General features: G+C 41.9%; 1 protein-coding gene across 1 annotated transcript in view; it reads right to left on the bottom strand.

Moving 5' to 3' along the window:
• The window catches only part of LOC124553500 (activated Cdc42 kinase-like), a 315929-nt gene that overhangs the window by 11564 nt on the left and 290330 nt on the right, over nucleotides 1-14035 (bottom strand). Inside the window, exon 17 of the mRNA XM_047127354.1 lies at nucleotides 2682-2945. Coding sequence (XP_046983310.1) covers nucleotides 2682-2945 — 264 coding nt within the window. The remainder of the gene's footprint in view (nucleotides 1-2681; nucleotides 2946-14035) is intronic.

The following is a 14035-nucleotide window of genomic DNA, read 5'->3' as shown; positions in this document are numbered from 1 at the left end:
TTGTGCATCAGGCCCAGATTTACTATATTTCCGAACCGGGGCAATATTAGGTAGTGGCGCCAAGCCACACTTCTGTAACAAGAAGCGGGAGAAGGTTCTACTCATACGTGACAACTATGCATGCACAAGAGCCCGCCCGCAACTGCTCAACGGAATCTAATTTAAACAGTTGTCACGTCACTCTCATCGGACGCAATTTGTTGTTATGAAGCATTGCATAGTCTTCCAAAAGACTTTGACACATTTTGCTGTTGGCAGACGCTTGTATGAACACTGTGTTTTGTTGCTGTATACGGCGCATTTCCTTTGCAACTTAAGTTTATTTTATGGTTTTTCTTTTTCTTCCCTCGTTCATGTTTCGTTGCTGCAGCGTTTGTCTGCAGTAGCGGGGAGTACAGCAATATCCTTTGTTAGAGTATTGGTTCTTACCACTCAAAATCACAAAAATTTAAATGAAAACTAAAATAACGAAAAATTCCCGGAATTGCAAACAATTCCCGGGTTTTTCCCGGTTTTCTCCCGGATGAAAAAATTGTCGGGTTTTTCTCGGATCTCCCGGTTGTCCCGGGTCGTATACACCCAGTGTAGCCATCACTGCTGAGATTTATTGTCAACAACTGAGATGTCTTGTAGAGACATTCCAAGAAGGATGACTGTGGAGGACCCCGTGAAGAGATGCCCACCGGCATTCTGGTACACTGACAGCAAACACTATACAGGAGTTGGATTGGGAAGTCTTCCCGCACCCAGCTTATCCACCTAACACTGCATCCTGAAATTTTCACCTTTTCTGCTCTGTATCAAGGAACCTTCTGTGAACTTCCTTTTCGGATAAAAAAGCGCTCTGAACATAGCTCGACAAGTTCTTCATCTCAAAACCTTGTGATTTCTACAGTTGCAGTATTGAGAAGTTACGCCAGCATTGGCAGACTGCTGTAAACAGTGATGAGACTACATTATTGATGACTTAGAACTCTATTATACAGGGTGTTACAAAAAGGTACGGCCAAACTTTCACGAAACATTCCTCACACACAAATAAAGAAAAGATGTTATCTGGACATGTGTCCGGAAAAGCTTAATTTCCATGTTAGAGCTCATTTCAGTTTCGTCAGTACGTACTGTACTTCCTCGATTCACCGCCAGTTGTCCCAATTGAAGGAAGGTAATATTGACTTCGGTGCTTGTGTTGACATGCGACTCATTGCTCTACAGTACTAGCATCGAGCACATCAGCACGTAGCACCGACAGGTTAGTGTTCATCACGAACGTGGTTTTGCAGTCAGTGCAATGTTTACAAATGCGGAGTTGGCAGATGCCAATTTGATATACGGATTAGCACGGAGCAATAGCCGTGGTGCGGTACGTTTGTATCGAGACAGATTTCCAGAACAAAGGTATCCCGACAGGAAGACGTTTGATGCAATTGATCAGCGTCTTAGGGAGCACGGAACGTTCCAGCCTGTGACTCGCGACTGGGGAAGACCTAGAACGACGAGGACACCTGCAATGGATAAGGAAATTCCTCGTGCAGTTGACGATAACCCTAATGTCAGCGTCAGAGAAGTTGCTGCTGTACAAGGTAACGTTGACCACGTCACTGTATGGAGAGTGCTACGGGAGAACCAGTTGTTTCCGTACCGTGTACAGCGTGTACAAACACTATCAGCAGCTGATTGGCCTCCATGGGTACACTTCTGCAAATGGTTCATCCGACAATGTGTCAATCCTCATTTCAGTGCAAATGTTCTCTTTACAGATGAGGCTTCATTCCGACGTGATCAAATTGTAAATTTTCACAATCGACATGTGTGGTCTGACGAGAATCCGCACGCAATTGTTCAATCACGTCATCGACACAGATTTTCTGTGAACGTTTGGGCAGGCATTGCTGGTGATGTCTCGACTGGGCCCCACGTTCTTCCACCTACGCTCAATGGAGAACGTGTGCCTCTACAAGTACGACACAACATGTAGTTCATGCACGATGGAGCTCCTGCACATTTCAGTTGCAGTGTTCGTACGCTTCTCGACAACAGATTCGGTGACCGACGGATTGATAGAGGTGGACCAATTCCGTGGCCTCCACCCTCTCCTGACCTCAACCCTCTCGACTTTCATTTATGGGGGCATTTGAAAGCTCTCGTCTACGCAACCCCAGTACCAAATGTAGAGACTCTTCTTGCTCATATTGTGGACGGCTGTGATACAATACGCCATTCTCCAGGGCTGCATCAGCGCATCAGGGATTCCATGCGATGGAGGGTGGATGCATGTATTCTCGCTAACGGAGGACATTTTGAATATTTCCTGTAACAAAGTGTTTGAAGTCACGCTGGTACGTTCTGTTGCTGTGTGTTTCCATTCCACGATTAATGTGATTTGAAGAGAAGTAATAAAATGAGCTCTAACACAGAAAGTAAGCGTTTCCGGACACATGCCCACATAACATATTTTCTCTCTTTGTGTGTGAGGAATGTTTCCTGAAGGTTTGGCTGTACCTTTTTGTAACACCCTGTATGTATCTGTTGTGTTTATTAAACTTGCAGAAAAATGCTATGCATGTGTGTGCCAACCTAATATTAATTTAATGTGGTGACAGGGTACACAAGCATTTAGTTAAGCTATAACCATACTGCGGAATGATACCACAGAAAAGGCGGCAGAAGCCGGCACTCACCTCCCTACTACGAGGTCTCCCCTGCGCCGGGGGCGGAGGCGGTGCTCCGAGGGCCCTGGGCGCCGGCAGCGGCTGCGGCTGCTGCGCCCCCCGCGGGCGCCGCACGGCCACCGGCAGCGGCCCCGACCGCAGCAGCCGCAGCGGGTTGGAACCGGCATCGGCGGAGACCGCACTCGCCACGCCCGGCACCGGCACAGTCACTGCCGCAGCGGGAGCCTCCACCAGCGTCGTGTAGGCGGCACGAGCCTCCTCCGTCAGAGACGACTGCTTACCCCGTACGACGTGGCAAGTGGACGCCACAGTTCGAAGTTGCACCCACCGCGACAACAGTTATTTCCGAAGTAGTGTGTGGGTAACGCGTCAGAGCATACCAGTGTTCGGACACCGCACGTCCGACAGTGGTGACGGTTCCACACGGTTTTTGAGTGCGCACATCAAATATGTAATACAGTTCACATCAAATTATCACAACACGTGGCCACACGAAGTCATATTGCGGAGTTAAGCAACAGAAAATACAGCCGCCATTCCAACAAAAATTACAATTTTTTTTAAAAAAGTAATTTGTATAAAATATTAAACATAATTTTAAGAAACACAGAAAAATTCCAATTGGTATTACAACACAGACAACACATTTTTTCGTTGTTCCATTGGTGAAATGTTGATGACACAAATTACAATTCGAAAATGTTCGGTCGGTACGTATCACAGTCAATTGAGCAACAATTTTTCAGAGATCCGTTTTAAGTGCAGATGAGGCAACAGGAAGTGGTGAATCATACGCCCAGTTTCCACAGCAGCACGAGGTGTACGGCAGAAAGTGCAGCGATGTCGACAGCAGGCGTTCCGCAGCCGGAGGTGTCGCCAGAATCCCGTGCGAGCCAATTTGGAGGAATCGGAGGTTCGGGGAGGAGTGGGAAAGATGGAAATTGCAAAAAAAAAAAAAAAAAAAAAAAAAAAAAAAAAAAAAAAAAAAAAAAAAAAAAAAAAAAAAAATTCAAAATAAAATGAAGAATAGTAAAGATAAAAATCAGAAAATGAGAACGAAACAAATTTATGTTGTTGCAGAAAAAGGAAAACAAAAACGAATCAAAAATTTAAAAAAAAGTAAAAATTAAGAACAAAATGAATAGATACAGTATAGACAAGGAGCGTTGCCACACGGTGTACAGCACCATTCGGCCAAAATTGGAGGAAGAGAGAAGAGCAGAAATTGGGGTACAGGGAGGGAAGTCAATGGAAAATTACAAGCTTCTTCAAAATGTGTGCAAAGAGACTGAGAACAAGTATATCTCACCTCAGATTAGTGCCGTGCTGACAAATTTCACCCGTTATAGTTCTACAGTAATAAAACAATGTCCACAATTGATGATCATTCTAGTAAAACTCACTCACCATTCAACCATTTGCCTTACATTTTCAACCTTCGGTCACTCGACAGAGAAAAGTGCCCAGAGTTGTGTAATGTGACATTTCAGATAATCAGACATCCAAGTTGGAAAGCAATTTAGTTCATCTTGCTCTGCACGCACGTTAGTTCATACGCTATAAAGGAGTGCACTCAGCTCACACATGTTAACACATACTGTTTAGCACTCCACGTTTATGTATACGTGCAACTCCGTTTGGCTCAATCGGAGTTTTGGTCGGAGTGTCAGCAGGGCACCAGAGGCAAAGAGAATATCCTAGACTAATAATAAGATAAAATCTGCCTCACTGCTTAAGGCAGTCATCTGCACAATATTTAACAAGGAAGTTAAACAATATACGAATCTTGCACAACAATCTACTACGCTGAGAAAATACGCTACTGGTATGAAAGCGTTACATTAATATATTAAATAACGTCTGAGGAATGGGGAAAAGGAATTAATAAAGTCTCAAGCCCAGTATGTGCAAAAAATCATCAAAGCCACTAACAATTTAAAAAAATGACTATTTTACTTTCAGCAAACTTATGATAATTCTACACAAAATAATTTTCTAAAATTTTAATAAGCCTGTGAACTTGCACAGGAAGACTAAAACAATTGGCAAGCCACGTTCTGTGTAACTGACCACACAACTCAACACATTTCATGCATGGGAAAGTTTCTATAAAGAAAGAAAAAGATGAGCTCTCAAAACTATTTAGCAATTCAGTACCACTAATTATCAAAATGTAATTTAACAGTATGACACACTACTTATTTCTAGGTACAATCCAAAGGAATCACAATGTCTACTTTGCAGATGCCACTACAAGGATTTTATTACTACATTTGTTTACCTACTACAACCAAACACTAAAGGAGTTTGTTATTCCCAGTTAGTGTGAACAAAAAAGTGTAATATGGCTTCACAGTTCTGGCCAACAGAAACTGTTTTCTCATGAAACGAAACTGAAACAATGTCTGAAAAGGACGGAGATTTGGGCACGACCTGGAAACGAATGCAGGCACTTCCTTTTCTACAAGCTGTGCACGCAGTTCAATAGGTAGCTCCATGAGACTAATAATCTGCAAATGCAATAGCATTTGTTATTGTAAGACGATCCCCTTGCTCGTTTGCAAAGAGAAAATGAATGATAAAATGGTGCCGTACTGTTTCTGCTAAGTTAAAAATTTCCAAATGTAAAACAAGCACTGGCATGCTGCTTTCATGTGGATACACCGACAGAGATGGCAACCAACCACAGTTTCAAGCAGCGGGGCATTGCAGAACGTGTAGGTATACAGACAGTACCCTCGTTATTGGCTGCATTACAATGGGCATGCATTCTGGAAGAAGTCAAACATTCTGAGCAAACTGTTTACATTCTACACAGACAACTGTAAATGTTTTTTCAATTCCCAGAGGTACAGAGTTAGTGAGCTGAACTAAATATAAATCTTGTAGAAGATTAATAAAGGTATTTACTCTGAATGACATAAAAAAAGGAAGATCTGTTGGTGTGAATCTGCATTTTACCAAGCCCAAGAGCAGCAAAAATTATGCTTAACATCCCAGCTAGATTAAACCCCAGTTCGGAGCATGACCATAACCGAGATTTACACTCTCCTCACTCAATTTCCTGCATCCCACAGCTCGACCCAAAGGCATCCACCCCAGCGAGGCGGCACAGTGGTTAAAGGACTCGACGGGTCGTAAGGAGGAAGAAAGGAAGGAGAATTAAGGTTTAAAGTCCCATCAATGGTGTGGTCATTAGCATACGAGCACAGGCTTAGATCAGTGGAAAGAAACTGACAGTGTCTTCGTCAACGCTACCACACGGCAATTGGACAAATGGATTCTGGAGAGCCACACAAAACCTACCCCTGGAGTTTCTAAATGACAACGCAGTTTGACAAGTGGTAGAATTTGTAACCTTTATTTGTGTTGCTGCAGTTTTAGCTGTCCGCCCATTTTTAAATTGATAAAGTTTAGTTTTTCCCCTCCTTCCTTGCCGGCACCCTTTATCGAGCCGACGGTGTGTCGGAATTGGTAAGATGCACCTCCAGTTTCACAGTGAACCAACCATACCTGTACATAGACTAGCGTTAGCAATGGTTTCACCAATCCTTAGGGCATTATGAAACTAGTGCTGCTGGTCTGCCCTCCAGGGGAGAAATCTGTCTACCTATTCTGTCTGTGTGCAGTGTAATTGCACGGTGAAAAATAACATCATTTTTCAAAGTTATTTTAATTCTTTTGGGCCTGCAGCATTATATATTACTTTTAAGAACATTATACATATATTAAGGTTAAAAAATTCTGCTATGTTCAAAGACTTTTTAATAAAATGTGATTTTCTGGTGCTAAAAATCCCTTCGTCTCAATCGTCATTATCAAGTTATTTCCAAAACACAATATTAACACTGTTGCTGTCTAATAGCTTGTATTGCTGTGTACTGCAGATGAAATTTTTATTCTATAGACACTGGTACGTGAAGTATCAGCAATGGAATTTGTTGTCAATCAATATATGATAAGATCAATTCAATATTTTCATAAACTTTACAGCTGCCAAACTTACAAAATTCTTACTGAATAGTGACCAGCAACAAATTCCACTACTGCCAAACTTCAGAAAATATTAAATAGGACTTACCCAGTATTAATCAGCAATCACATATCTAGAGAATAACAATTTTGTCTGTACTACACCTTCACTATGCAGCAATACAAGCTATTAAATAGCAACAGCATTAATGATGCATTATGGAAATAGCTTGATAATGGCTGTGGAGGCGAAATTAAATTAAAGCACCATAAAATAACATCTCAATAAAACGTCTCTGAATATAGCAGTATTTTGCCTTACTATGCATATAATGTTTTTCAAAGTGTGTAACTAATGCAAGATGTGGGTGCCAACCCGGTATTTACCTAATTTGATGTGGAAAACTGCCTAAAAACCACATCCTGACTTGCCAGCACACCGAGCTCTGTCACTGACCTGCAAGATAGGTTTTATCTGGGGCCAGAGTGCCTTCCTATGTCCTGGACTTGGGTGGTTTTAAATGAGCTCAAATAGCTGGCCCAGTTTTAAATGCCTGAACTAAAGCAACAAAATTAACAGATATTTTGATATGCCAGGTTGTGGGTAGTGTTGCTGCATACTAGAGGAAAAATCTGAGGGTTGTTTTTGACACTGAGTAATTTTTGACAACCCATCTTCCAATGGAACTAGTTTTAGTCAAATGTTCAAATGTGGCCCAACATCAGAAACTGCAATTACACAAAGTTTATATAGTCAACCAGTTGTCGAGCCATGTTGTCACTAAGAAAATTCATTGTTGATGGGGACCCACAGGCCGCAAAATTACTAAACATGCATGTCCAGTTTGGATTTGAACAGGCACCCTCTGGAACACGACTCAAGTTTATCAACACAATGCCAGTTTGCATTCACGGAAGAGGCATTAAAATATGTCTCCAGCCTTCCAGGTTTAGGTTTTCTGTGGATTCTTCAGAAATGAGCAGGAATGGTGGACAATGCATGCAGAACACACGCAGTTTGTATTCTTTCTTCTTGTCCTTTTTCCCTCCAAAGGTCGTGTTCCATATCTAATGCCATCTTCGTGGACACATTGTTACACCCTAATCTTTGTTTAATCAAACACACATTTGATACCTTTGCTCCATGACTGTATGTTCAAAAAATATATAAAAATACAATGTAACAAGTCAACACGCTTAAAAGTTTTTTTCCCTCAATTAATGTGCGTTTTGGAGGCTTTGCTTGGACATCAGGTAAAACCTCCAGTATTCAGTTGAGGTGCATTACACTAGTGCCACCAATGATGTCAAAATATCTAAAACATTTTAAAATGATCATTTTGATTTCCTCACGCTTTTTTGGTAGTTGGGTATGGTTCCCATAGACAAAAAGCATTCTGCAATTAAAGAAATAAACTTAAAACATCCTATAGATGTTTTAACATAAGAGATGTGGAAAGAGAATTACAGGCTGTAGGTATATAAATGAAGGAATTATAGTTTTAACTTTCAAAAAGAAAAGAAAACACTTGACCGTCATTGCAGTACATGCATCTAACAGCAGCAAACAAGAGGAGTCTATAGATTTCTGTGACAAACTGCGCTCAGTTTTGGAAAAGTATAACAATAAGCACGAAATAAGATTGACAGAAGATTTAAAAACAAGAGTATGGAATATACATGTTCACAAAGATGCTGGCGACAGCAGGAGCAGACATGATAAATGGAAGATTGCTTAATGATTTTGTTTCTTTTAACAAACTAAAGACAATCAACACTTTCTTCTGCAAAAAAGATATTCATAAGTTCATACAGTTAGCATGAGTATTTAAGCCTCCTATTGAATACAGTGAACTTTAAAGTTGGATCAGTTTGGATTCCCGAGAAATGTAGGAACACATGAGGTAATACTGACCCTACAACTTTTAATAGAAAATAGGTTCAGGAAAGACAAACCTAAGTAGCATTTGTAGACTTAGAGAAAGTTTTTAACAGTGTTGACTGGAATATTCTCTTTCAATTCTAATAATGGTGGGAGTAAAATACAGTGAATGAAAGGCTATTTGCAGTTTGTACAATAACCACATGGCAGTTGTAAGAGTCAAGGGGCTCAAAAGGGAAGCAGTGGTTTAGAAGTGAGTGAGACAGGATTGTAGCCTATCCCTGATGCTATTCAATCTGTATATTGAGCAAGGAGTAAAGGAAACAAAAGAAAAATCAAACAATGGAAAATCCAGGATGGAATGAAGATAAAGAAAAATTTTGAATAGGAATTAAAAGTCCAGGGAGAAGAAACAAAAACTTTGAGGTTTCCCAATGAGATTGTAATTCTGTCAGAGATAGCAAAGGTCTAGGAAGAGCAGCTGAATGGAATGGACAGTGTCTTGAAAGGAAGACGTAACACGAACATAAAAAAAAGCAAAATTAGGATAATGGAACGTAGTTGAATGCTGAGGGAATTAGATTAGGAAATGAGACAGTTAAAGTAGGAGATGAATTTCGCTATTTCGGAAGCAAAATGACTGATGATGGTCAAAGTAGGGAGGCTATAAAATGTGCACAGGCAATGGCAAGAAAAGATTTTCTGAAGGAGAGAAATTTGTTAACATTGAGTATAGATTCAAGTGTCAGGAAGTCATTTCTGAAAGTATTTGTTTGGAGTGCAGCCATGTATGGAAGTGAAACATGTACAATAAACAGTTTAGACAAGAAGAGAATAGAAGCTCTTGAAATGTGGTGCTATTTAAGAATGTTGAAGATTATATAGGTAGACCACGCAACTAATGAGGAGGTACTGAATACAATTAGGGAGTGTGAGAAATTTGTGGTACAATGTTACTAAATGAATGGATCAGTTGGTAGGGCACATTCTGAGGCATTAGACGAACACCAGTTTAGTACTGGAGGGGAGCATGGGGAGGGGGGGAGACCAAGAGGTGAATACAGTAAGCAGATTCAGAGAGATATAGGTTGCAGTAGTTACTCGGAGATGATGAGGCTTGCACAGGATAGAGTAGCATGGTCAGCTGCATCAAACCAGTCTTTCGACAGAAGACCACAACAATAACAGCTTTAAAGGAAAATTGGAAGGATTGTAAAAATACAGAAACTGCAGTTAAGAAAGCACTGAAGAAGCACTGGGAAAAAGATATGAAGGAAAGCAAATCAAGCAGCAAAAGGAGCTTGTCATGAATCTTGCGATAGGTTCAAAAGCTTCATAGAAGATTCACAAAAGGCAAATGACAGCTTATAAAGTTATGAAACTGCTCAGTCAAGAAGAAAAAGAAGCTACTCGAATAAATAACATACAACAAGCAAAATCAATAGAACATTATAGGAACTCATGGTGTAAAGAAACATGCTCCACAGAGAATAAAGAGAATGAAACTGAAATAGGATCAGTAGATGATTTATGTATGGATGAATTAAGAGAAGTTATCAGCACTGTAAAGAATAGGGAAGCTACTGCTATGGATGGCATAAATACTGAACTGCACATTATTATATTTATTTTAATATGTGCTGGAGAAATACGGCTATTCCAGAAGCATGGTTACATGCAAAGGTAATATTGTTTAAAGAAGGAGATAGCAATAATTATGAGAACTATAGAAGAATTAGCTTACTGGACACAGCATATAGAGTTTATGCAAGAATAGTGAGCAACAAATTACAGGTTATAGATTAGACTTTATTAGGCGAAGAACAAATGTGATTTCGGAGGGGCAGATCAAGAACGGATGCAGCATTTGTAATTAAATTAATCAAAAAATGGAGAGTACAATAGGGAAACCCATTCAGCATTCAAGGAATGTAGTAATGTTGAAAGAAAGAAAGAAAGAAACTGTGGAGAATTATGAGGGAAAGAAGATACACACAACTCCCCATAAATGTTTTACAAAGTCTGTAAAACAAAGAAACATAATTTTAGGTGTAACTGACACTCTTAACACAGCCTATAGCCACAAACAAAGGAGTCAGACACGGATGCAGCATTTCACCCACACTTTTTAAGGTTTATTTAGATGATGCAATCCAGAAATGAAAGAAAATATTTGGCAGGGTAATTCAATTAACAGTAATTCCCGCTTCAGTTACCTTTATATGCAGATGACACCACACTGCTGGTGGAGAATATAGATGGCCTACAAACGCGAATACATTTATTAGCCAAGATTTGTGAAGAGTGTCATTTGATGACTTCAGAAGACAAGATCAAACTGATGGCCTTTCATGACATACGAGTATTAAGTTATTCGGGACAATTTTTTATTGAGCGATTTTGCTCAATTTAACAAGAGCATCATCAGAAAGTGTGGAATTTACAGTGCCTTCTCTCACTGCATAGAAACATGAAGAAGACAGAGGAGAGATTAACAAAATTTGCAAATATATATGGGAAAAATAAACAAATGTCTCAACAACAAACTGAGGAAACAAAACAAGACAATGACAGTTGCAATACTTAGTTATGAAGTGAATCATGGGTTATATATAAATGCCAAGGAAGTAGCATACAAGCAACAGAGATGAGATTTCTAAGAGCAGCAATGTGATACACAAGAGCTGACATGTTTTAAAATTCAGAAATTAGGCAAGAACTGAATATATTTAATCTTTTTAATAAAATACAAGAAAATACGGGAAACTAGAATGAACATCTTGAAAGGAATAGTGGAGAAAGACTGTCTTTACAGATAAGAAACTTGAAGACAGTTGGGAGAAATCAAGGAAGACCGAGGAAGCAATGGGTATCATAACAAGCAAAACAAGAAAAAGGCATTATGCTTGCACTGACGATCACAATGATGATACCAGTTTGATGTTATTGCTTTCCCAGGTGCAATGCATCTCAACTCAACACCAAAAGTGCCACATGAAAACTGAGCTAAGACTCCAAAGTGCACCTTAAACGGAGGGAAAAAACTTTGAAATATAGTGACTTTATTATGTCGGGTTTTCATCTTTATGCCAATTTTTATTCCCCCAAAAATTTAATCTGCATAAATCTCTGCATTACTTTCTCATACAATTTACCAGCTTGCCGGAATAGCACCAGTGGTAAGGATGAAATAGCAGAAGGTTGGGTTGGGTTTCAGAACAAGTCAGTTCCTCTGAATCAGAGTTTGGAGGGAAACTAACTTCCACAATAGGTGAAATGGATGAGGCATACGGAAGGGGTGAAGTTCCCAATGCAGCCATCTACGTAATATTTGTATGTAAAGGATTAATTATTAACTTTTCCTGATTTGATGCTTGGAGACTGGCTAAACAGAGAGACACATGTGTTTGAGTACAACAGTCTTTACCTTCAGAAGTTTTATTTTTTCCTCACATTTTCTCAATTAGACCAGACACCCAGTCAGGAATGAATATTTCAAACTATAATTGAGTCCCCACAGTTGAAAATCAGGCGATAGGTGCTGGCAGATTTTAAACAATGAGGACAGTACTGCATAGTTCGATCGGTAGTTGAGGTTCCAGATTAAGGTTCTGGTCTGTCAGGAAGTTTGGAGCCAACACATATTCTGATGCAGAGTGGAAGACTCGTTCCGAAACAATCTCTTAGGCTGCTGCTAAGCCGTTTTTCTGCAACATCCTTTCTTTGAGGGTGCTACTCTTGCAAGTATGTGGGAGTACTACTGTGAGGTTTGGAAACCAGGGGAAGAGGCACTCGTGGGAATAAAGTTTGAGAGTGGGTCACAGGTCATACCCAGATAGTTCAGTCAGTAAGAGGATCATCCGTGAAAGGCAAGGGTCTCGGTCCGAGACCCAGGCTGGCACACAATTTTCATTAGACAAAAAAATTAAGACGAAATGACTGTGCTACGAGAGACCGAGAGCCCGGGGAAAGTTCAATAGCGGTAACCCGCATTGAAAATAGCAAAATCGTCGGTGAATTCCGGGTAGCCGACACTGACCGATGTGGAAGAGCCCGTGGTGGTCAGGGAGAGAGTGGACGACGAAGAGGGCCTCTCTGGGACGTGCCTCACTGCAACTGCGACGTCCGACAGTGCTGCCGGGACGGTGGGGACGCGTCGCAGGTACGGGGTCAGGTCCCAAGGCTCCGAGCCGTCCCACGAGGAGGAGGAAGTTGACGAAGAGGACGAGGTGGTGGAAGGTGGGTGGGGAAACTCCGAGCCCAGCAGTGGGACCACTCTCCTGCTTCCACTACCGGTCTCTCTCCTCTCTCTTCCTCTCCCTCTGGGAAAACTTTTCGGTATTCCACTAATTAAACTTTCCGGGGAACTAATTTCGCAAATCGTTCCCGGTGAGGTACCGTCTCGCATCGGTGAAGCCGGTTTTCCCAGATACCTACCACAATCTGCTGTGTCACTGTGATAACTACTGAATACTAGGGTGTTGGCAGCTCCCGGTACATGGACAACTCTTTCTGAAAACACCTGGGTAAGGCTGTTATTGGGAATAGGAGAAGCATTTGCTTCGGAAGCCTCGTTCACTTTAGAATACATGCGGAAGTGCGAGCTGTCGTTCCGGTCGTGTCCCTCCGTTTGTGTACCCTGAGAGAACTCACTCACCGGTTGGCACTGAACGCTGTAGGAAGTCGACTCCTCACGTGAGGAGCTCTGTCCGCAGTTTCTCACACCAAGCGGCATTTCGCACCGAGCATCACACGAATACCCCACGGCTAGCTTCGGCCAGTACAAGCCGTCGAGAATTCCTGAACTTATGTAATTGCCCACATCTCGGCAGCCTCCCGACAGATGTGGTGCGTCAAAAGGATCTCGTGCACCGCCGTGAATTTGTCTTTCAAATGCCCCGTCCCAGTTTCTCGTGTGACGCTCTCCGTACGCGCCACATTCGACCGAGGCCAGCCGGGTGTCTCTCGTACGAATACGTTCGCCGCACGAATTAGTAACGAACGGTGAGGAGTGACTCCTAGCCCTGCCGAGCAGCCCATCCTCGCTACACCTCTGCAGCCCCGATTCGGAAGTACGGACTTCCCAGGGGGCACAGTTCCCTCCGGAAGCTCCTCTACGGTCGGCACTCTCTGTACTTCGAGACATTTCGGCACCCACGACACTGCTCCTCCTCTTCCTCGCACCACGCGGACCGAAATTTCTTCCCGGCATGTCGACCGCACCAGTAGACACCTCCGGTTGGCTCCTGGTGAGCTTCTGCTGTTGCCAGCTTTTAGCGAACGGCAGCTTACTGCCGAGGTTTGACATCACATTTCTCACGTACTGTTTCCCCGGCAGCTCTGTGGAATGTCCACTTCTTCTGCTGTCTGCCACCCTGCCTATCACCTGTCCTTTCTCCTCAGCCCGTACGTCAAGCTTACAAAAATTGTCCACCACCACTATACTTCTCAGCGAGTGGTCAGCTGACACGGACGTCGCAGGTTTCGCAGATACGGGGAACTTCAGTCT

The sequence above is a fragment of the Schistocerca americana genome, chromosome 11 (assembly GCF_021461395.2).
Source record: "Schistocerca americana isolate TAMUIC-IGC-003095 chromosome 11, iqSchAmer2.1, whole genome shotgun sequence".
Lineage (NCBI taxonomy): Eukaryota > Metazoa > Arthropoda > Insecta > Orthoptera > Acrididae > Schistocerca > Schistocerca americana.
This window is presented reverse-complemented; position numbering and strand designations above follow the sequence as displayed.